Source organism: Acanthopagrus latus, chromosome 4, assembly GCF_904848185.1.
Source record: "Acanthopagrus latus isolate v.2019 chromosome 4, fAcaLat1.1, whole genome shotgun sequence".
Taxonomy (NCBI): Eukaryota; Metazoa; Chordata; class Actinopteri; order Spariformes; family Sparidae; genus Acanthopagrus; species Acanthopagrus latus.
In genome coordinates this window covers 6,513,361-6,534,290 of record NC_051042.1, presented here as the reverse complement: position 1 = coordinate 6,534,290, position 20,930 = coordinate 6,513,361, and the positions used below count along the sequence as shown (strand labels likewise).

General features: G+C 41.5%; 1 protein-coding gene and 1 long non-coding RNA gene across 4 annotated transcripts; both read left to right on the top strand.

Annotated features, from left to right (window-relative positions):
* The first annotated feature begins 3,551 nt into the window (after positions 1-3,551).
* Positions 3,552-6,421, top strand: LOC119018136. The gene is made up of 3 exons (XR_005074657.1): positions 3,552-3,859; positions 5,437-5,585; positions 6,171-6,421. It is a non-coding gene; the product is annotated as an uncharacterized LOC119018136 (long non-coding RNA).
* An 814-nt stretch (positions 6,422-7,235) lies between these two features.
* cpeb1b (cytoplasmic polyadenylation element binding protein 1b) lies at positions 7,236-20,426 on the top strand. 3 transcript variants are annotated; one of them, XM_037096342.1, is made up of 12 exons: positions 7,236-7,397; positions 7,628-7,796; positions 10,505-10,726; positions 12,035-12,264; positions 14,205-14,460; positions 14,583-14,696; positions 15,549-15,638; positions 16,528-16,664; positions 16,907-17,105; positions 17,648-17,742; positions 17,985-18,065; positions 18,997-20,426. In XM_037096342.1, exons 1-12 carry the CDS (start codon positions 7,383-7,385, stop codon positions 19,105-19,107), a joined length of 1,719 nt encoding a protein of 572 aa, XP_036952237.1. In that variant the 5' UTR covers positions 7,236-7,382; the 3' UTR covers positions 19,108-20,426. The 3 variants fall into 3 exon arrangements, with proteins under 3 accessions (XP_036952237.1, XP_036952236.1, XP_036952238.1); XM_037096341.1 differs by having other exon boundaries at positions 15,549-15,653; XM_037096343.1 differs by lacking the exon at positions 18,997-20,426 and adding an exon at positions 18,437-18,812 and having other exon boundaries at positions 15,549-15,653.
* Positions 20,427-20,930: the final 504 nt, after the last annotated feature.

The window sequence follows — 20,930 nt, the reverse complement described above, 5'->3', positions numbered from 1 at the left end:
TCCGTGTTTGGTCACCTGTCATTTATCGCCAGCCAATCACAGCTAACCAACGCTCCGACGCTGCATGCAAACTCCAACAACTGAACTCTGTGGACATCAGATGTCAACATCAATAATTCATGCCATCTTTTCATTTGTAATGCACCGCTGCATTAGTGTCTCTTTGCATCATGCGCCGAGCTGACCTCCACACTCTGCCCTCATGAGCTGGTAAGACGCGCTGCTCATCGGAGCGTGACGGCTCCCCCAGGGACCCTGAGTGGCTCCTCAATGTGACCAGCTGCCTAATTGTGGAGGTGACGGTGCTGCTGGTTGACTATAAACATACGTCCATATTGTGCCAATTAAGTTATGGTACATTCATCTGAGGCAACACTGGATGACAGCTTCATCTGTGTGGCTGCTTCTTTTTTGTTAGACATATTTTGATTTTATTATTTACCTCAAGAATACAACAGAGATATGTACCATAGTAACATGAACAAATGTTTCTGATCCACAAATTAAAATCAGGTTGCAGTCCAGCAGAATAGAGAGATCTGTCTGTCTTGTCTATGTACTCTACAGCCTCCTGTATCAGAGGGGAGGTGATGAATGTTGTATAACCCTTTACTCACAGCAGCTACAGTCCTATATTGAAGGCCCTATTTGTATTTGAGACACAAATGAGAAAGTGATGGGTTAAAGGAACATCTGATTCTTTACATCAGCATCCAGCAAGTGAAGGTTTGAGGTTGACACGTTAATATGACGGTGTTTTAGTTTTTAATTAGTTTCAACAGTCATATATTGTCATGGAACAATAACCAGCTTCAGAAAATATCCCAGTATATGATAATATATGATTATACAGTTACAGTTGCCCTTAAATGATTCAGAAAACAAAATACTTTATAATTACACAAAGTATTATGTCCTGACAGACATGAAATGGATCTAAGCTTGAAATATGTTTTAATAAGTGTGTGTGTGTGTGTGTGTGTGTATAGATAGATAGATAGATATAGTTATATATATATATATATATATATATATATATATATATATATATATATATATATATATATATATATATATAGATAGATAGATAGATAGATAGATATAGTTATATATATAGATAGATAGATAGATAGATATGAAATACCATTGATGAGCAGATGTTCACACTGTGAATTGTCAGACCATGATATTTCTCGATATACAACATACACTCACACATCAATACCACAGAGACCAACAATCATACAACCACACACATTTAAAACACACATGAATATGTCATCTGGTCCACGTAAATTAAATGTTACATTTAATAACTAATTTTCTCTAAACATCTAAACATCTCTGAGGTTCAGCACATGAACAATAAATGTATTTCTGTGTAATGATTTCTGTATTTCTAGATATTTCAAAAACAAACATCAAACATCAGGTGCAGAAGGAATTAGTGCAGAAACAATAAATTGACTGATTTTGAGAAGTTAAATGTAAAAAGTCAGAAGCGACGTTTGTTTCTAAAATGTGGTGCTAAGCTGCTTTTCTGCAAAATCTCACTATGGACAGAGAATATTTATTTTTCAGATTGTTGGTCAGACATGAGAACATTTAATGACCTCACCCTGATCAACAATTTCACTGTTTCTGGACATTTTCTCACCTGAACTCGTCCACAGATTATTCAGTAACAGTGATGAATCATTAGGACTCTGTGATGCATCAGTGGTTGTCGACAAAGTCCAAAAGAAAGCCAAACAACACAGAAGAAGCAAATATTCCTCCAGAATCAGCCACTTGCCCTTCATGGAGACACGGGTCAGTGGACATCACTTTCTCACAGAATATTTGGATTGACATGAAATCAATACAGAGTGTGAAGACGGGGAAGCTGCGGATTGGACTGCAGGACATGCGCTTCTCTTCACTGTTTTCATCTGCAGATACAAGCTGAATGTCAGGATCAGACATAAACCTAACATTCTATCTCTTCTGTTGCTGAGAGTACCTTTTCTTCTGTTGTGAATATTACAGAAGAAACATGCGCAGTGTGTCATGTTCTGTATTAAACAACATGGTGTTTTATTTTGAGTGTATATCCTGAAGTCCTGCTTCCAGCCTGCAGTGTGTCAACAGGGATCAACATTTTCCTTCAGGAACCAAAATAAAAGGTGTCCCTGTCAAATAAATCAGTAGTGGATTTAAGAATAGCTGATTTATATGACAATTATACCGTGGCCTGGGGGAATCCTCGATTCTGATTGGCTGCAGGGTGTCCATTAACCCCTGATATATGGACACCTACTAAGTAGTTCCCGTAAAATTGTCTGCTAGCTGGCCTATCCACATGAAAGAAAAAAAAATCGTAATATTTTATTTCCAACACAGAGTGCAGTCCGTCAGTCCTTCAGTGCCTTATCCTCTGAACACCAGGGCATCATCCCTTACATATATTACAATACATTCCATCTCTTCAGAACTGAAGGACTCAGAACCAACATCTTCTAAGAAGGGCTGTTGGTGTGATGTGTAATAAAAGCCTCTGTATTTTATAGACTGATGAAATCTAAACACTTATAATCATTGTTCGTTCCGTAGGACAAAAAAAAACATGTCTTTTTGTTTTTCTTCTTATATTTCAACCAAGTGATTCTGTCAGATCCACATCTTTGTTTATTATATAAGGGATAATGCCCCAGGAGGTGTCCATAATCAGGAATTAATGGGCGATTAATTAAAAATTAAAACTGTAAATTAATTTATTTTCTTTGGCAATGGCATTATCCCGTTTATACCATGGTCACTTGCCAAAGAAAATAAATGTAGACCATTAATTCATATTTTCATGTGTTTTACAATCAAAATATAAAGTTTTTCACAAGCCATAAGTTTCCCTGCTGACGCCTGAGGGTTTGACTAATACCTGGAACAATCACTACCTTCCCGTAAGGTTCTTATGCAACGGAAACATTGTTCACTCCTCCAGTAAATAGGACGGACCTCAGATACGACTTGGCGACAGGAGATATTCTAGTCCGTTTGGCGATGAGCCAGAAAGCTAACGCTATGCTAGCAAGATTCAAAGTCAATAACAGTGTGTACGGTTGACAGTCAGTAAATATAATTTGACAGTATGTTTAACAACAAGACTAGCTAGTTAACCAGTCATGTCATTGTCCCGTTACTGTGGCCGGAGCCTGGAGTAGGGACTTGAACAGCGAACGGGATGTGAGATTATTCGCTTTAGAGGGAAAGTGTACTTTAAGCAGCTTGTGCGTTACAGTCGCCACCCTGTGGTGTTCAGAGTCTAGGGCACTGAGGGACTGATGGACTGCACTCAAATAAAATATTGAAGATTTTTTTTTCATGTGGATAAGCCAGCTAGCGCATTAATTTAGAGCAGTGAACAGACAATATGACTGGAACTACTTAGTTGGTGTCCATATATCAGGGGTTAAAGGACACCCTGCAGCCAATCAGAATCGAGTATTCCATCAGACCTAAAGATGAATGTACATTTAAATGCTGTTCTTTATTCTTCATGTGTTTATCACATTTCTAAAGAACACTGTGTCTCTGGGCCTCAAGATCGTTTAAACCATGAAGACGCAGCATATAAGAAAAGACAAATGGCCTCTTGTTGCAGGAACAGATGTGAGGGATGCCTGGAGATTTTAAAGCAGGACTTTATCGCCCTCTACTGGCCCCACAGCCACAGAACCAGCTGTACAGAGTCAGCTGACCCGTCCTGGAAGTTACAGGCCTTTGCTGTACAGACAAAGGTTCCTGTTGTCATGTGTGCTCTCTGAAACATCAGCACTGACCTTCAGGTGATGTAAACATTGTAACATAATACATGTCTCAGGTAGGTTTGGAATGTCTACCAGTCTGGATTGTGTTATTGTGTCATTTGAGTCATTTTATGAAGACAACCTGATCATGTTTTATTTTCTTTGTGCTGCTTGCATGTTGATAAGCAGTGTTGTAAAAAGAAGTGAACATCCTGATATATTCAAATTAAAGTTAAAGTGACTCATGCAAACAGTACCTGAGTACAGATTGTGATATTAAATGTTTAGTTCTTAAGTTTTGAAAATATAAATGAACTTAAGTAGCACAAGCACAAAGTGAATTATACATTTATCATACATTTATTCACCCATACTGTGTACTGGGGGGTTGACCAATTTTCAACTTTGCTGATTATCAGAATAAGTTTTTCTTTTTATCAGTTTGTGAGAATAAATTCATTAATTTTAAACGGCATATGGTAAATGGACTTGTATTTCTATAGCACTTTTCCAGTCTGCTGACCGTCCAAACCCACCTCACAACACTTGCCACAGTCACACACTGATGGCAGAGGCTGCCATGCAAGGTGCCAGCTGCTCATCAGGAGCAATTTAGGGTTCAGTATCTTGCTCAGGGACACTTTGACATGCAGCTAGGAGGAGCCGGGACTCGAAACAGAAACCTTTTGATTACTTGGCGACCCACCGTACCTCCAACGTGCTATATGTAGTTTTCAAGTTCAGAATTTCAATATTTACAATGTTAGAGGTAATAACATCATTTTTTTATAACTAAATATTTACTGTTTCCATGAGTGAATAAACAATAAACAAGCCGTCCTCAGAGGAAAACCAGGTCCCAGAGCACTATCTGAGGCTGGGCAGATGGTGGGGTCCGCCACATATAAACAAAGCAAACAGTTTGTTTATTTAGTTTGTTCAGTCATGAAAACAAAAGTCAAAGAAGATCCTTCTCTTCTGATCAAAATGTTTTCCCCAAAACTACATCCTACTCCTTTCAGATGTGTTGCTTTGATTCTGATGCAGCATGTAATCTGCAAAATGACTAGTAACTACAGGTGACAAATCAATGTAGTGGAGTAAATATCTGCCTCCAAAATGTAGTGGAGTGGAAGCATAACGCAGCAGAAGACAGAAATACTCAAGTGAAATGCAAGTCCTTCTACATTGTACTTGAGTACAGTATTTGAGTAAATGTACTTAGTTACATTCTATCAGGGCTGTGTGTTGTTGCTCTGCTGTTTGTCTTTTGTCTGGAGGATTAGTGTTTAGTCTTTACACAGTCTTGTTATCCGACTGGTGTAAAAAAAAATCAAGTGATAACACTTGATTTTCTTATGATAGAAATCACACCAGAGGAATCCAGGTGAGAATGATGCAGCCGGTTAATGCTGACACATTTACGGAGGTGTGATTAATGCGTCCCGTCCTCACTAACAACTGAATGAAAATGAAACATGTGTCACAAGTCATCACGCAGCAACACACTACCACGTGATGTGTGCAGCAGCAGAAGCACCTGTAACATCGTCCTCTGGGATCGGTTTCCCATTCTGATCTTTTATGACACCTTTATTGCAGCTCACATATGTGTAGACACCACAGTGACATGTTTGTACTGTTCTCCCAGTTTTTCAACCAACGCTGCCAATGACCAGTTTGAAGTGGAACCAGCAGAGCTTCATCAGAACACATCAAGAGTCAGAATCTGTTGTTCTCTGTCCTCATTCAAGTATCTGCGCAGACAATAACGTTCCATCATATCCTGTCTTAAACTCAGTTAGGTGACAGCTCTTACCTCTGATCACATTCTCACAAAGTTGCTCTCAGTAAGTGCCAGCGCTACATGAAGTATAAAGGTCACAACAGCCAGTTAACTGGATGATTTGAGCCTCCTCACACTGAATCTGCCCTGCTATAACTGTGTGAGGGGAGAGTATCTACTGTGTCCTGTGTTCCTTCAGTTAATGTTAACGTCTTTACAAACCACACAGCAACACATAAAGGATCATGTGGAGCATTTGAGGAGGATTCCCCAAAGCAGTTTTCCTGTCACTGTCGTGTCTCAGATCTGATCTGATGAGCACTAGTTTTAAATGTGACAGAGATGTGAAAGTCATGCAATATATAATATAATATAATATAATATAATATAATATAATATAATATAATATAATATAATATAATATAATATAATATTATATAATATCATATAATATAATTAGCAGCACAAAAGTACAAGAAATATTCTTTTAAGAGAATTATCATCAGCATTCACTCTTTTTCTTTCTGTTCTCTTCCTCTCTTCCTGTTTTATTTAACATAATTGCAGTTATATTAATCAAGGCTTCTCTGTCTCTACAGTCAGGAGTAGGAGTACAACCATTATTAGACCTGGATGATTACCTGGTATTAACCTGGGATTAAAGATGTGTAAATGTGGCTCCGATGTAACATCCTCTCACACAACAATATCTGACTGGTAACGTGTCAAAATATACATCATCTATAAACACTAATCATCTTAATCTGCAAAGTAACTTGTAACTAAATGTATCAAATAAAGTATTGTAAATGGAAACACTCAAGAAAAGTAATTGTACTTAATGACAGTACTTGAGTGAACTGTGTTTAGCTTCATCTCATCACTGGTTGTTCAAAATATGGACAAAAAGTTTCATTATTACTGCAAATAAATCCAAAATATCTGATTTAATTTTGCTTAATATTTAATGACTGGTTTCTGTATCGGCCCTGAAGAAGACAAACCACTGGACCACCGATAGTCAGAGTGGTCAGGGTGTAAATAAATATTAACTCAGTCAGATTTTGGATCTAAATAATTGTTTAAAAACTAGCTGTCGGCCAGAGATGAGCCTCCATATGACCTATGTTGAATCAGTGAGATGCTAACCTGGTTCAAGACCTCTTCAATAAAGGCCGGAGCTTATGTTTGTTCAAATGACTGAAATTAAACCAAAGTTTAGTCTGATTATCAAGTTAAGAATGACTGAAGGGAGAAGCCTTCTCTTATGGGTGAGAAAAGTTGCAAATGGGTTTAAAATAATTATAAATATATATAATTATATTTGCAAAAGTCACATGAAATGTGTCACATTGTTTTCTGGGGAGCATAAATATTCACTAGACACAACATAAGCATGAAGATGTTGAAACACTAAATTACCTCACTAATGAGTACTGTGGTCTAACAGTCTGCAACAGCAGGCCTAATTAATTCTGCTATTAGTTAAATGCTTTGCTTCATGTCTCAGAATGCATTGTGCATGATAAGCATGATGACTGAATAAGTAAAACACGTACAAGTCTAAATGACTGTAGCTGTTCAGTTTCTGAGTCTGTATATTCCATTGTTTTAATATAATAATCCACTTTAACATGTGCTTGGTATTGGTGCGGTGTGCTCTCTGATGTGGAGCATGTGAGCCAAGGTGGTTTGTGGAGCGCACGTGCATCACATTGAGACTAATTAGCCTCACACAGACGTCATAAAGATGAGCTTCTAGCGGAGGCAGCGTTGATACTGTGACGTCTGTCAGGCCTTCAGTTCACATCATGGCTTTTTCCTTGGTGAGTGAAACACAAGTTCACCTGTAGACCAGCTCACAGAGCCTCGTGCGTGTCTCATCTCGACCTCTACCCTCGTGTGTGTTATTAAACTGACGTGTGAACACTTTCAGTCCGTCCCTGAAACAACTTAAGCAAAACTGTTAGCAGAACTGTTGTCCAGGTGTCCGAGCCATTAGCCTCGCAGCTAGCAGGCCTGCAGGTTAACTCGTCTCTTGTGGTTCCTCCTACAGAGAAACGACCCCCGCAAGCCAGGCAGCCCGGACACCGAGTCTGCGGCCTTGTCCACCTGCAGTAACGCGGACATCTTCCGCAGGATGAACACCATCCTGGGCAACGCTCTGGACTTCACCGGTGTGTGCAACACACCCAACAGCGCCAAGGGGAAAGACCTGCTGTGCGGTGAGGTGTCGCCCATGTGTCACTGACGAGCAGAGAGACGGGTCCAGGCTGCTGCTAGACCCGCTTAGCATTAGTCCAGGTTTAGAAACCAGAGTTGGTCACAGCCTCCAGCTGACCTGAGCACCAATCAATAATACAGGCTATACTTTTTACAGTCATTTGGGTTTTCTCACGTTTTAATCAAGGGTCCGTAGAAAATGGTAAAACTGTGAAAAAGCCTCCAAGTTTCTCAAACATTTGACCTCTTCAGACTTCAGCTCATGTTAACATCACTGACACAGAGAAGCTCCAGTCCTCAGACCATGAGCTGAAACCTGATCACATGAGGACTCTAACTCCATCTGACCTCTGTGCACAAGTCATAAGACTTGTAGATTAGTCTGTTTAGGTTTTCATATACTGTATAACATTTCACATTAAGAGCTAAATGGTCTCAGGTCCACATGGTTGGTTTGAACATGCGGTAAAGAGGTCTAATTGTTGGTCCAACTGATCAACCTAACTGTTTTGTGATGAGCAGAACTATAAGATGTCAGCCTGTCAAAGCTCCTCCATGACCTCTTCATATTTCTCTTCTGTTGCAAGAAAAGCAGAAACCTGAGATGAGCCGGTCAGATCTGTCCTTCACCGCTGAACACCTTTTTATAAAAATGTTAAACTTTGAAACAGCGGTCTCAAAGTTGTTTCATTTTAATGTTGATTTAAAAGCAACTTTTAATTAGGGTTTTTTTTTTTTTTTTTTTCTCTCCTTGAATTGTTTACTTGGTTATTAGTTTCCTTTTTATCAATGATAAAGAAGCTCAAATATTTCCCCTCCATATGGCCAAAATCAAACACTAATTGATTTGAAATAACAGATTGTGACATAACTGTTTAGTGGGAATGAGCATTTCAGAATGAACATGATGATGGTTATTGTTTTAATTATGCTCATTTGTCACACTAACAAATGCTCTTTCTTGCAGTTATTGCTCTTTGACGTATCATTTGCGCAGCCCATTTAAGATTAAATACTACTAGTATTGCTGATCCCAGATCGGATAGGTCCAGGTCCCGAGCAAAGTGTTACGCTGCCTGCTTTTTTTTTTTTTTTTTTGGATAAAGAATATTAATAATTGACCCTCATTATAGAGTGTTTACCTCCCAAAAGTAAAATGTCATTAGAAAATTTTGTTCTGTGGGAGATGGAATGTGATGGTGAGCTGCACTTTAGACAACTGAACAGCATGAATATAGAGTCTAAAAATGGATGAATCAGCCTGAACATACCCTCCATGTTCTGTGCAGGCTGTTAGTTCAGTACAGAAGACGCAACCTTAGTGTGATGTTGGATACTTCTGCTGCTGGTCGACGGTTTTGTTGTAGCTTTACGTTTATACCAGAAACCATTTAAAAACTTGAGTGAAAGCTTCAATACTTGAGAAAATGTTGGTTAGAATGTGTTTATTTTTTCCCCAAAGGTGTTTAGTGTCATCCCTGTCAAAGGAGGAGCTCCCTTTAGCTTTCTGAATTGGCGCTCGCAGCTATTAAACCTCCTTCACCTTGTCATTATCATCTGTGTGCCAGCAGCTGATTCATGCTGCATCGCTGCATTGCAGCACTTCTAAGGGGTTTTTTTTTTTTTTTAAACCTCAGGAGTAAGATTTGCCAAGATTTAAACTCAGCACAGTGCCTGTGTCCTCCTCTTGAATTAATTAGCTAAAGGCATGTCCATGGTTGTGACTTGCAATCTTAATCTAGGGGATTATACGGCATGAAATCATATCAGCTGGATCTGAGCAGCAGTACGACACTTATGTTCTGACAGTGACATTGAGGTGAATCGTTTCTTAACGTTAACTGAGCTGAACTTATGCTGTGGCCTCTCTGCCCCACCAGCCCAGCTTGGTGTTGCTGAATCAGGGCTGTAGTTGGCAGCTGGACGGTTTCCAGGCCTGGAGAGGGAAGGGAGGAGCTGGCGGTGCAAGTTGTCCTGTCCTCAACATCTGATCAGTCAGCTGCCTTTGCTACAGCAGGCCTCCACATGCCTGTTTCTTCACTGTGTGCAAAATAAACACAAGTGATGTGTATGATAGTTATTTAAATCCAGTTTTGTTTGAGCCTCAAGCCTGACGCTCATTTTCAAATGAAGTCTGCTGAGTCATTCACTCCCATCTCCCATGCTGCCTCCCACCATGCTGCTGTAGCTCTGCCCCTCGCCTCCTCCTCCCTGCTGCCGCTGTCAGCTCGCTCAGGAAATGCAGCTACACAGTAAGCAGCAGCAACAGTGTCAGCAGTGGCGGCAGTCTTCTCTTCAAGTCGGAGGCGTGCTGTGCTACCAGAGAGGGGAGTACTTCTATCAACAAGCCAATAGCTCCGACAGGAATTTTTCATTACACAGTTGTTAGGCAAGGAAGCAGGGAGGTGGGGGAGAGCTGATGTCATTAGCAGGGGTGTGCGAGTGCATCAGCAGCCATGTCACATGCTGCTAGGTGGGTCAGTGATGCGGACAGAGATGCATGGCAGTTTCACCGAGCACAGAGGCAGCAGGTTAGCTCCCCCGTCAGCCAGGGTAGGGGGAAATGTGATGAGGGAAGTTTTCAACAGTTTTGTGTGTCGACTCGCTCCGAGACGTTTCTGTGTAACACAGAATGAAACAGTTCTTTTAGCTGACTAACACTTCCTCTCCTCTTTTTCTACATCTCTGAACTGGATCTTGGACCGAAAAGAGTCGGAGCTGGCTGCGGTGGGCAGCAGGAGGATGCTCTTCCCCAACTGTGGCAGCATGCCGGGCTCCCAGGAGATACCGTCATCCAGGGGCCCACCGGGTGTCACAGACCTGGGCCTGGGCCTCCAGTCTCTCCGGCTGTCCGGGTGGGACAGACCCTGGAGCAGCCAGGAGACGGACTCGCACACACCCCCCTCCCAGGTTCAGACCAGCTCACCCTCCAGTAAGTACAATTTTTATTAGGTCAGCTCTTTATATTTTATTACTCATAGTGAGTGGTGCTAGTTGTTTTCTGAAGTGTTAATTTGCTCTCACCATAACTGTTTTATTTTCAACATCATAACATCTGAGGTTGTATGCTCTGAATCGTGTAGCTCTCATTTCTATCAGAATCTGTGGTGGTGGCTCAGTCTGTGTGGGAACAGGCTGTAGCGTCACCAGGGAGGATGATGTAGCAGTTTTCCTTTTGCTGCGTCTCTAGTAATTCAGTAGGCACAAACAGTCTGGACAAGCTACTTTTCTTTCCCGTAAACTGACAGGATGTAAGGTTTCTTTTTAAATTGTAAGTGAGAAGTTCCGGCATTCTCTAAATGGTGTGTTAAACCTGTTGATCCAACTGATGCCAACATATTCATGTTTCAGACAGACTACATTTGAACAGGACTAACAGTTGAACTTTGAATATAGATGTAAATGCTGACAGTGGAGAATTTGGAGAATTGCCACAAAAGACATGACAATGCCCCACTTGTTGTGACCCCATTTGTGAAGCTATAGTTTTACTGTTGCATGTCCAAATGTACCAGGCACAACTTCATTTAGAGCTTTCTAAACCGGTCCCCAACAAAGTGGGACAGAGCTTGAATGCGGCCTACAGCTGAATAATCCCCTCAGTGCCTCATGTTCACTATTACAGGCCACTCACTACATATCTATCAGTTGCCAGCAGACTCACTTTGTTATCAAAAGGAGGATGCTGGTTAATACGTAAGGAATTGCTGCTTAGCAGTCACTGGACTTTGTTTGGCGAAGGCGTCATAGGAATTAGCCTGCAGTGTTTGTGCTAAGGGAAAGGCGTGCAGCTTCTGGTACATGATTGTTTTGGGTTAGCAGCCAGACATGGAATGTAAAATTTGAAAATGCGCTGGCCATCGATTCATCAGGCAGGTTAACTTTGTGTTGGCTGACATCTTGCACATATATTCTTCTACGTGCTAATTTTGGATACAGAATTTTGTGTTCCGTCCTTTTTTGAGGTCTGCAGATTCAGCACACTCAATTTTATTCACTTTGCTCGTCCAGATTCCCTAAATCCAAAGGAAGATGCACATTTTAGAACGCAATTCAGCATTGCCTCCTGACAAATCGATAAGACTCTAGATTGAGCACACACATCACATTTCCTTCAGTTTGCTCAGTTTTGCTTGTGAGCATCAAACAGCTGAGGGTAAATATCACCATGGCTATGTCACTTTGAAATGGCTGAGTCATCTCATGAGACTGTAAATGGTATAACTGTCTTTCTCTCCAGTGCTAGGTATACTGAACAGCCCCTTCAGTAGCATCCTGGGGAAACCCCCAGGCTACCTGCCTTCTGAGTCCATGAGCATGACTGCTGACTTCTTGGAGAAGTTCCCCAGCATGGCCCGCATGGCAAACCGTCTGGACTCCAGCTCCTTCTTGGACTCTCGCTCCAGCAGTCCTGAAGATTCGGAGACCAGCGGCTTCAGTTCTGGCTCGGACCATCTCTGTGACATGCTGGTGAGGCCATGATACTGTTTTGTTTTGGGGGCCAGTCAGGATGGAATATGTCTGACAACCAGGTCACAATGTGCTGACATGTGGATAAACATCATTGATAAAATGGTTGCTCCGGCTTTTTAAATGAGGCTTATTAGAGATGGGCCCATATTCCAAATGTAATGCATATGAGAGATGTGTCACTTTTTGGATTTGCTCCTGTTTTTTTTAATTGGCTGTTTCTGCTGTGATTTAATGTAACATTTTCTGTCCCAGCTTTCGTGGTAAAGTACTTTCACAGCACTAATCCCATCGTTGTAATACAAACACTAAATTGGGTGTGAGATATGAAAATACACATCCTGATTATCCTGTCAAACATGACATAATCCCAATAATCATTAAAATATTAAAACCTCAAAACTGAAAATGCAATAAATGTACTGGAGTCAGTTTAACTTTTGTTAAACTATCTTTATTGCATCAGATGGGAAACATCTAAGAATCTTAAATCGGTACAATCATTGGATCCTCCTGCATAGTTCAAGGTTTGTAGTATGGAATTTGTATTTAAACTCACCCTGTTTAATTTATGTTTGATACAATATGCAAGCGATGCCTTCAGCCGTGAGAACAGGCTTGGGTATCTCAAAATGAAGCAGGAAACTCAACTTTCAAGTCATCCATGTGAGGATATTCACAGTAATTCACCACAATCAACTTATTGTGTCTATCACAATCCATGATGGGCTTTTACTGTCCCTATAATACAGTCATGCTATAATCGGCACTGTTCTGAATTGCGCTTAGAGAAATATTGTTCAAACTATAACTGCTGTTGTGTTACACTGACTTCCTTTGCAAAGGTTTTAAAGTCCTTGGAGCTGTAAGCCCTCCCTGTCATGCTAGACTTTTATTGTTAAAATATCTGCAGGAAGACTTGAGTCTGTCTGACAGTAGCTTAAATTGCACAATGAAGACAAAGGATTTCAGTTTTGAGGGTTCAGTAAGTACAGTAGTGTTTGGTGTCCAGGCTCTGACCTCATTGCTCCTTCAAGAAAGGTGAAACTAGACTCGGAGCCTTTTAAAATTCTTCACAGATGGCAGCAGTGATGGCGGCAGCATCAGAAGCAACTGCCTAGCTGTCAGGTGAGCAGTGAGGCAGCAGGCCAGAGTAAACATGACAGACGGCTTCAGTACATCTCCATGTTTTAATATATAAGTCATGTGGGTGTAACAGCAGATTCAGACTAGCTGGACACACTGGATGCCTGTGAGCTGCGTGGCAGCTGCGTTATCAAGCTGCTGAATCTCATGTTTGTGTTCACATAGGCATGTGCTCGAGCTACATGCTGCTACAGCAGCGCCTGCATGCCCCATGTGTTTACATGGAGTTTGATAATTATAATGTGACTTTTCCTTTACCCCACTGAAAGAAAGCTGGAGAGTGAGGGAGTGATTGTTAGAAAGTGAGTGCACAGGAAATTGCCCCTCACCTGTTTTTTAGTTTGCTTCATGTCCGATTCTACATAGACATTAAAACTAGTGAAATGCTGGTGTGATCAGCTGAGAACGGCGTGCATGTCGTGATAGAAATAGTCAAGACTCGATCTCTAGATGAGGCAACGCAGCAGCCACGCTTGACACGTTCTTGAGAAGAATGTCCCAGGTGTCCAGTGACCGTTTAACCTGTTACCTTGGACACTGACAGTGTTTGCAGCCTGACAGTCTTGTTCCCTGGTAAATATACCTGATACTTGTGTGAAGACAGCCGAGCACTTTGGTAAGTCACAAGATTAATTTCTGGTTGGTTGGAATCTGCTTTTGAAATGCATCATTCACTTAAATACTCTGTTAGCAAATTTAGTGGCGTTATCCTTTTTTTTACTTTTTTAAATCTTTAAACCCAATCAGCTCATGTCTCCAGTAACGTGCAGTTGTTTGGACATGTCTCTTTGCAGTCGACTCTGCGGATTTCCCCTCCCCTGCCTTATCTTGCTTCGAGCATGCAGAAGGATCTGCTGCGTCTAGGATCCCGTATGGACCCCCAGGACACCAGCTCTCCTCTGACCCCACCATCCAGTGCCAGCCCCGCCTCCTCAGTAATCTCCCGCCGCTGGCGTACGGGCTCTCCGTGGCCTGGTGCAGATGTGCTGGACCAGTCGGATGATGCATTCAGTATTGAGAGGGAGGCCCGCCTGCACCGACAGGCTGCAGGTAAACGCTTCCAATTCAACTTATGACTGTTGTAGCCATTTTGATATAGGTCATCTTTAATGGTGACCATGGTAGTCTTTTTTTTAGAATATACATGACCTCGGAATGTCTCTACCCCTCAGCTGTGAATGAGGCCACGTTCACCTGGAGTGGGCAGCTGCCTCCCAGAATCAACAAGGATCCTCTTTACTCCTGCAAGGTCTTTCTTGGTGGTGTTCCCTGGGACATCACAGAAGGTAAATGCTGCGAGTGATTAGCTTTAATGTGCTGTGCTTAATTCCATACATCCTAAATTCCAGTTTAGATGTGGCAAGATGAGAGAATCCTTTTTTTTTTGAGTGAAAGCTTGCAAGCTACTGCTGATGGTGATCCTAATGAAGATGTGTGTTCTTAATGCATTTGTCATTTTGTAAAATGAAGGCATTTTAACTTTACACAAACTACACACTGTAGGCCTTGGATTGAATAAGCAGTGCACCTGAAGTTTCCAAACAGCACCTGTATGTGATAAAGACCTCGCAGCACTTAAACTCTGCAGTCTTTCACTTGTTTCTGTGTGAGCTGGACTGAGTTTAACATGAGGGGATACTTTTCAAGGCTTATACAGATAAGTTGACATAACTTCACATTTTTGATTTAGAAAGAAACCCTTTGTATACACACGGAATGTAAGATGGGCAAAGATGGATGACTTGATATTCCTCATCTCAACACTGAAGATCAAAGATTTTTCTCCTGCCGGTCGATGCTGCACTAAAGTCAACCTTAAGCAATCTAGCTTCATGTCAGGATTTCCCAGATAACTGGCCAATAATTAATATTCCAATATCTGCCCAATACATATGGTGCATCCCTAAAACTAAACCTTTAACTCAGAATAAGTAAATGATTTTGTTATATTTAATGGGTAGGTTTTTCTATAAATGAGGCAAATCATTTGCTGATTTCAAGTATAGGAGTTAAAGGAGAAAAGAACTGAAAGTGTCGCACCAAAACTTCAGCCACATTCACCAACATACTGCCTCTGTTTTACTAAGTATCTGCTAACTTAACAGCTTGCCTGTCTTGCGCCCTCCTTTTTATTTTAGCCGGCCTCATCAACACCTTCAGTGGGTACGGCCCTCTGACTGTGGAGTGGCCGGGTAAGGATGGAAAGCACCCTCGTTGTCCTCCCAAAGGTAATGTAGCCAAAGGTAAAAACAGGCTGGTAGGCAATTTATATTTCTTTGTTCTTCAGGGTTTTAGGTTGGCACTGTGGTGAGCACATGGTATGCTGGTGAGTTTGACTGTCAACCTCTAGAGCAACTTTTGGTGGTGATACTGGGGTGCAGATGTAGTAAAGACACAGTGAAGGATGCAGTGAGAAGTCATGACTCTCAATGCATTAGACAAAGTGAGTGTCTGTCTGTGGCAGCAGATGACTGGTTTTTTGGTGTCCGGAGGCATTTATTCAGTTTGGTGGTGTTCAAGGACGTTAGACTGAGCAAATATTGTCAGTCCATGTGTGACCTCTTCATCTTTCCTAGCACACACATCTGAAAATAGAAATGTCTCAGCTTTCTGACAGTTGCATCCCGTGTCAGGTAATCAGTGATCTATAATATCATTAGAACAGGCAGTGAAGATGTATATTGGCTTGATTGCAGACAAAACTGGTTATACTTCTAATTAGGTTGTTTTACAGACGAGCACTGAACTGCTATATTTATATTTCACTACATTTAACAGATGCTTTTGTCCAAAGCAACTCACAGCAATTCATAAATGCATTCATACACTGATGGTGGCGGCTGCCATACAAGGTGCCAACCAGCCCATCACAAGTAGTTTTGGGTTCAGTGTCTTGCCCAAGGACACTTTGACATGCAGACCAGGGGACTCAAGCCAGCAACGGATAACAGATGCCGCCTCTACCCCTGAGCTACAGCCGTTATATAATATAACTTTGTTACTGACATTTTGTAGCTGTTACAGTAGCTGCCTGATAATTGTAAAAAAAAAAAAACGTTCTCAGTCTAAAATCCCTGTAGGGGGCTCAACTGGATCCTAAAGTATTCTGTGTTTTAGGCTACGTCTATCTGGTGTTTGAGAATGACAAGTCTGTGCGGGCATTGCTCCACGCCTGCTCCCAGGACCCGTTTCACCCAGAGGACAACCGGGAGTACTACTTCAAGATGTCCAGCCGCAGAATGAGATGCAAGGATGTGAGTAGAAGCTGAAACCTACACTGCAAACATTTATTTTACTGTGAAGGATGAATTTGAGATGGTTGTACTTCTATTCTACATCATTCTACTTTCTCTTCAAATGTGAAAATTTGCAGATTGTCCTTACTGAGTTTTGTTGCATTTTTAAACTCGAACGTATAAACACTTTGAAACATTAGATGTCAGATTTGGTATCTTGCCAACTGATTCCTGTGACACTGGTCACTTTCTTTGTGCAGGTTCAGGTGATCCCCTGGGTGATCTCTGACAGTAACTATGTGCGTTGCCCCGCCCAGCGTTTGGACCCCAGTAAGACAGTGTTTGTTGGTGCGCTGCATGGCATGCTGAACGCTGAGGCGCTGGCCAGCATCATGAACGACCTGTTTGGAGGCGTCATGTACGCTGGCATCGACACGGACAAGCACAAGTACCCCATAGGTGAGACGGTCAGCTTTTCATTCTGTGAGTGACACATGCTGAAGCAGTTTGTGGATATCGTAAAGCGTTTGCCACTAGTTTTAACTTCAGTATACTGTTGGCCACCGCTGAAGAGTTCTGTTAGATTTGTCTTGGTCACACATGTCTTCAGGTTTTTGTGTTCTGTAAGATATTGAGGAACTTGAGCAGATTGTGTTAAAGGAAGTTTTGCCAGGACAGAAAAATGTAGATCAGACTTAGAAAATGGATTGTCAGACTATGCCCTTCGAGCTTCTGTATAATTCAAAATAATGACTACAGAATGAATCACATTCATAACAATGTAGGACTGTGTTCAGAGTATTTACTGTACTCTGGGATTCAATTTGTTTAAACTTTGACGCAAGGATTTAAACCATGGAAAAAATGTAAGTAACTGAAGGTGCTGACTGTTGAGGAAACAGTCTTGACCATTTTGGCCTCACTACTGTTTAAATATCCATTTATATAAAGCTGATGTGTAGATTTGCTTTGCCAAACTAAGTGATTGACCTTGTTTACAGGCTCTGGACGTGTCACTTTTAACAATCAGCGCAGTTACCTGAAGGCTGTGTGTGCAGCATTTGTTGAGATCAAAACCCCCAAGTTTACAAAGAAGGTAAGATGATGCTCTGTAATCAGTAATTAGTGTTTCTGCTATAGTACAAAGGGCATTTGAGTGACTGATTAAATGACTAAGGCTCAAATCTTTGACTTTCACTCTTTCATAATTAAAGGCAAACTGCTTGTAAAGAGAAAATGCTGTCCCGCTGTTTGAAAATCACTGGTGCTGAATCGGCAGGTTCTCAATGAGTGGTGGAAGTTTCTTCTCACTGTGGCTTTGCACACACACACTTTCAGGTCCAGATTGACCCCTACCTGGAAGACTCCATGTGTCAAGTTTGCCTTCGTCAGCCTGGGCCTTTCTTCTGCAGAGACCAGGTCAGTAGAAACTCGCTCTTCACTACATCTTTGTGCTGCCTCCTGCAGGGCTCCATCATTGTTTATTGGAGCACTGTCACATTGTCCTCTGGACAAGATTAACAGTGAAAGTGTTTATGGGCCCCAGTGTGTAAAATGTTTGACCGTCCTTGACGAAACAAACGTCTTTGTACAGCTGCAAATTTGTGACGAAGGATGAACAATCTGTTAATATTAGCAAACACACCGGTCTGGTGTGTTTGAGAGATCTGCTTTTTATAAGCAGACAAATCAAAACAATTTAAATGAAAGTACAGTAAAATTACAAAGTACTTCAGGTAAAACTTTTAAAGTATTTAACATTGTGGTTCATTAGATGATTTTGATTGTAGCTATACAGACACTGAGGGGGAAACTACAAAACATGAATAATGGCAGCAGCACACAGCTAAGAAAAGTCACAGCAAGAAGAAAATGATCTGTGAGGAAAAAGTCGAGCAATTGACCCCCGCCTTGACCACCAAGCTGGACCATGACTGTGCATTGAGGGACGATGGGTTGAACACAACCTGCACTCGGGGACCGATGACAAACTCGACATTATCCTGGCAACACTTTTCCCATATGAGAATTCTTTTGAATGTTAAAGTCAAAAATACAGAAGGGAAAATAATTTTGATCAGAAAATGGATCATAATGTCACTGAGTGTCAATCACCAGTACAGAGGGAGAAGCAGAGATATCTCTCAAATAAAAATGTTAAAATAATTTTTGTTGTGACTGAAGCCTCATCTTGCATTATGTTGAACCAGGGAGTCAGTTGAGATTAAAGTGCTGAAGGAGACCTGGTCAAGATGGCACATTATAGAAATTAAGTTTGGGGCTATTGTGTTTCACCACATCCTGCATGCTGTTGTACGTCAAGGTCGCTCAATCCCTGTCTGACCTGTAGGCCTGCTTCAAGTACTACTGCCGCTCCTGCTGGCACTGGCAGCACTCCATGGACATCTTGAGCAACCACCGGCCCCTCATGCGCAACCAGAAGAACAGGGACTCCAGCTAGAGCAGATGAATCTACACACTATGAAGGGCCGGAGGAAGAGTCCCTCTATGGGACGAGGCTGCCCGCCGAGGAGAGCACGAGTGCCGGAAGTCCCTCAGTTGGAGGGCACCATGGCACTCCACCAGGCACTGGGGATATCACTGTAGAAATGTTCACTTTTGCACTTGCTACATTTTTGCTGTTCACAGTGGCACTATGCACAGTGACCTTGTTGGGAGAGACAAGGGGCCCTTCACACTTATGCATTTTCCCGGACTATTGGCCAGACAGAGAGATGGGAGTCAGCCTAAGGTTAAGAAGTGGATGAAAATGCCATTTCTTTTTTTCTTTTTGTTTACATGTGTTGCATAGTGAAGAGCAATCACGCGAGTCTCATTGCCGTTCATTGGCAAATGCCATACAGTGCCTTTAACTTTTTATTTTTTTCCCCTCCTCCCTCCCCCACCCCCAGCTGGCATCCGTTTTTCCTGTGCAAGCCAGCTGGTGTTTCTTACTTTTGGGAGTTGAATGTTGGGCTTCATTTAACCAGTCGCATTTCAGACATTTTTACGCAGTTTTTTACTAATTTGTACACAAACGGTTTTAAGTCATGACATGAAAATTTTGAACAGAATTCTACCAGGCGGCTGTTTATGGGAGAACCCCCTTTTATTTTCTTTTTCATCATACATTTTTCTGTGGCTATTTTTCTTTTTTAATTTGCCCTCCCAAATTTCAACTGAATGGGCACAGATGTTGGAAGTACTACTTTAAACTTTGTTAGTCCAGTTATATTAAATGTGTGTAACAATATTACTGGATATGCTTCAACTTGCAATCCATCAATTTCTCAAGCAACTGATGGACCCTGTTGAGACCAAATTGAGTGAATGAACAGATTGTACATAGTTTGATTCTTGCACTTTTTAATTTGCACGTTTGGAGAGGTGGCAGTGGTTTTTAATCACTTTTGTACATCAGCAGGGGGACATGCCTACATTAGAACAGCTGCTTGTTTCCTGTTGAATGTAAGAACTTCCACTTACCTGATAAATTTAATCTATCCAGAGCTTGAGTAGACCCCCACTAAATGATTCAACTGCTTTCTTAATCCCATTCTGCCTTCCTGTTCCAGTTGGACATAAATGCATAATAAGCTGTGTGCCAAAGACAAGTGTCTTCTTTATCCATTAGGTTCGTCATGCTGAGCTTGTTGTCCCTTTAGCCCAGCTGCTTTTTAGAGTTTTGAAAGTCTACCTCATTGTGGTCTGCCAAGTTTGCTGCTACTTACAGTTGTGGAGTATGTTCAGATTGGGCACAATAAAGGTGTTTAAGCATTACCCATCCTGTCTGGACTCAGTCAATAAGCCTTGTTCTCTGTATCATGGTTTTAATATCCACACAGAATCATCTGGATACCATTTTCCATAATCCAATTTGCTAAAAGGAAATGCTGCTAAATTTGTTTACAAATTATTAGGATTACTACCATGTGTCAGTGTAATTACCATTGGGTATTTACAAGTTAGGCAGTTTCTAAAGTCTAAATTTTCATTTTTGGTGTGTGTGATTGTCCCTCAGTCATTTTCTCTTGTCCACAGAGCATTTCTTGAGCTTCACTGCAAAAGTGTCGCATTTAGGGTTGGGTGGATTGATCCAAGTATCGATCCCAATGTGAGCATTTGTATCGGATCGCATGGATTTAAGTTATCCGTCGCTACGGATTTCCAAGTGTTGGCTTATTTTTATTGACAGATTGTCACACTCTACAGCCAATGGTATCTTAACAGATGTGCGTGCCTGACATGACAGTGTAGTGACCCACAGAGGGCGGGATCTAAACA

What these genes read in the sequence shown, in the direction of transcription:
- cpeb1b (XM_037096341.1), top strand. An exon ending in CAAGCACAAGTACCCCATAG is followed by an intron (nt 17,106 to 17,647) that starts GTGAGACGGTCA and finishes CCTTGTTTACAG; the next exon opens with GCTCTGGACGTGTCACTTTT. An exon ending in CTTTCTTCTGCAGAGACCAG is followed by an intron (nt 18,066 to 18,996) that starts GTCAGTAGAAAC and finishes TCTGACCTGTAG; the next exon opens with GCCTGCTTCAAGTACTACTG.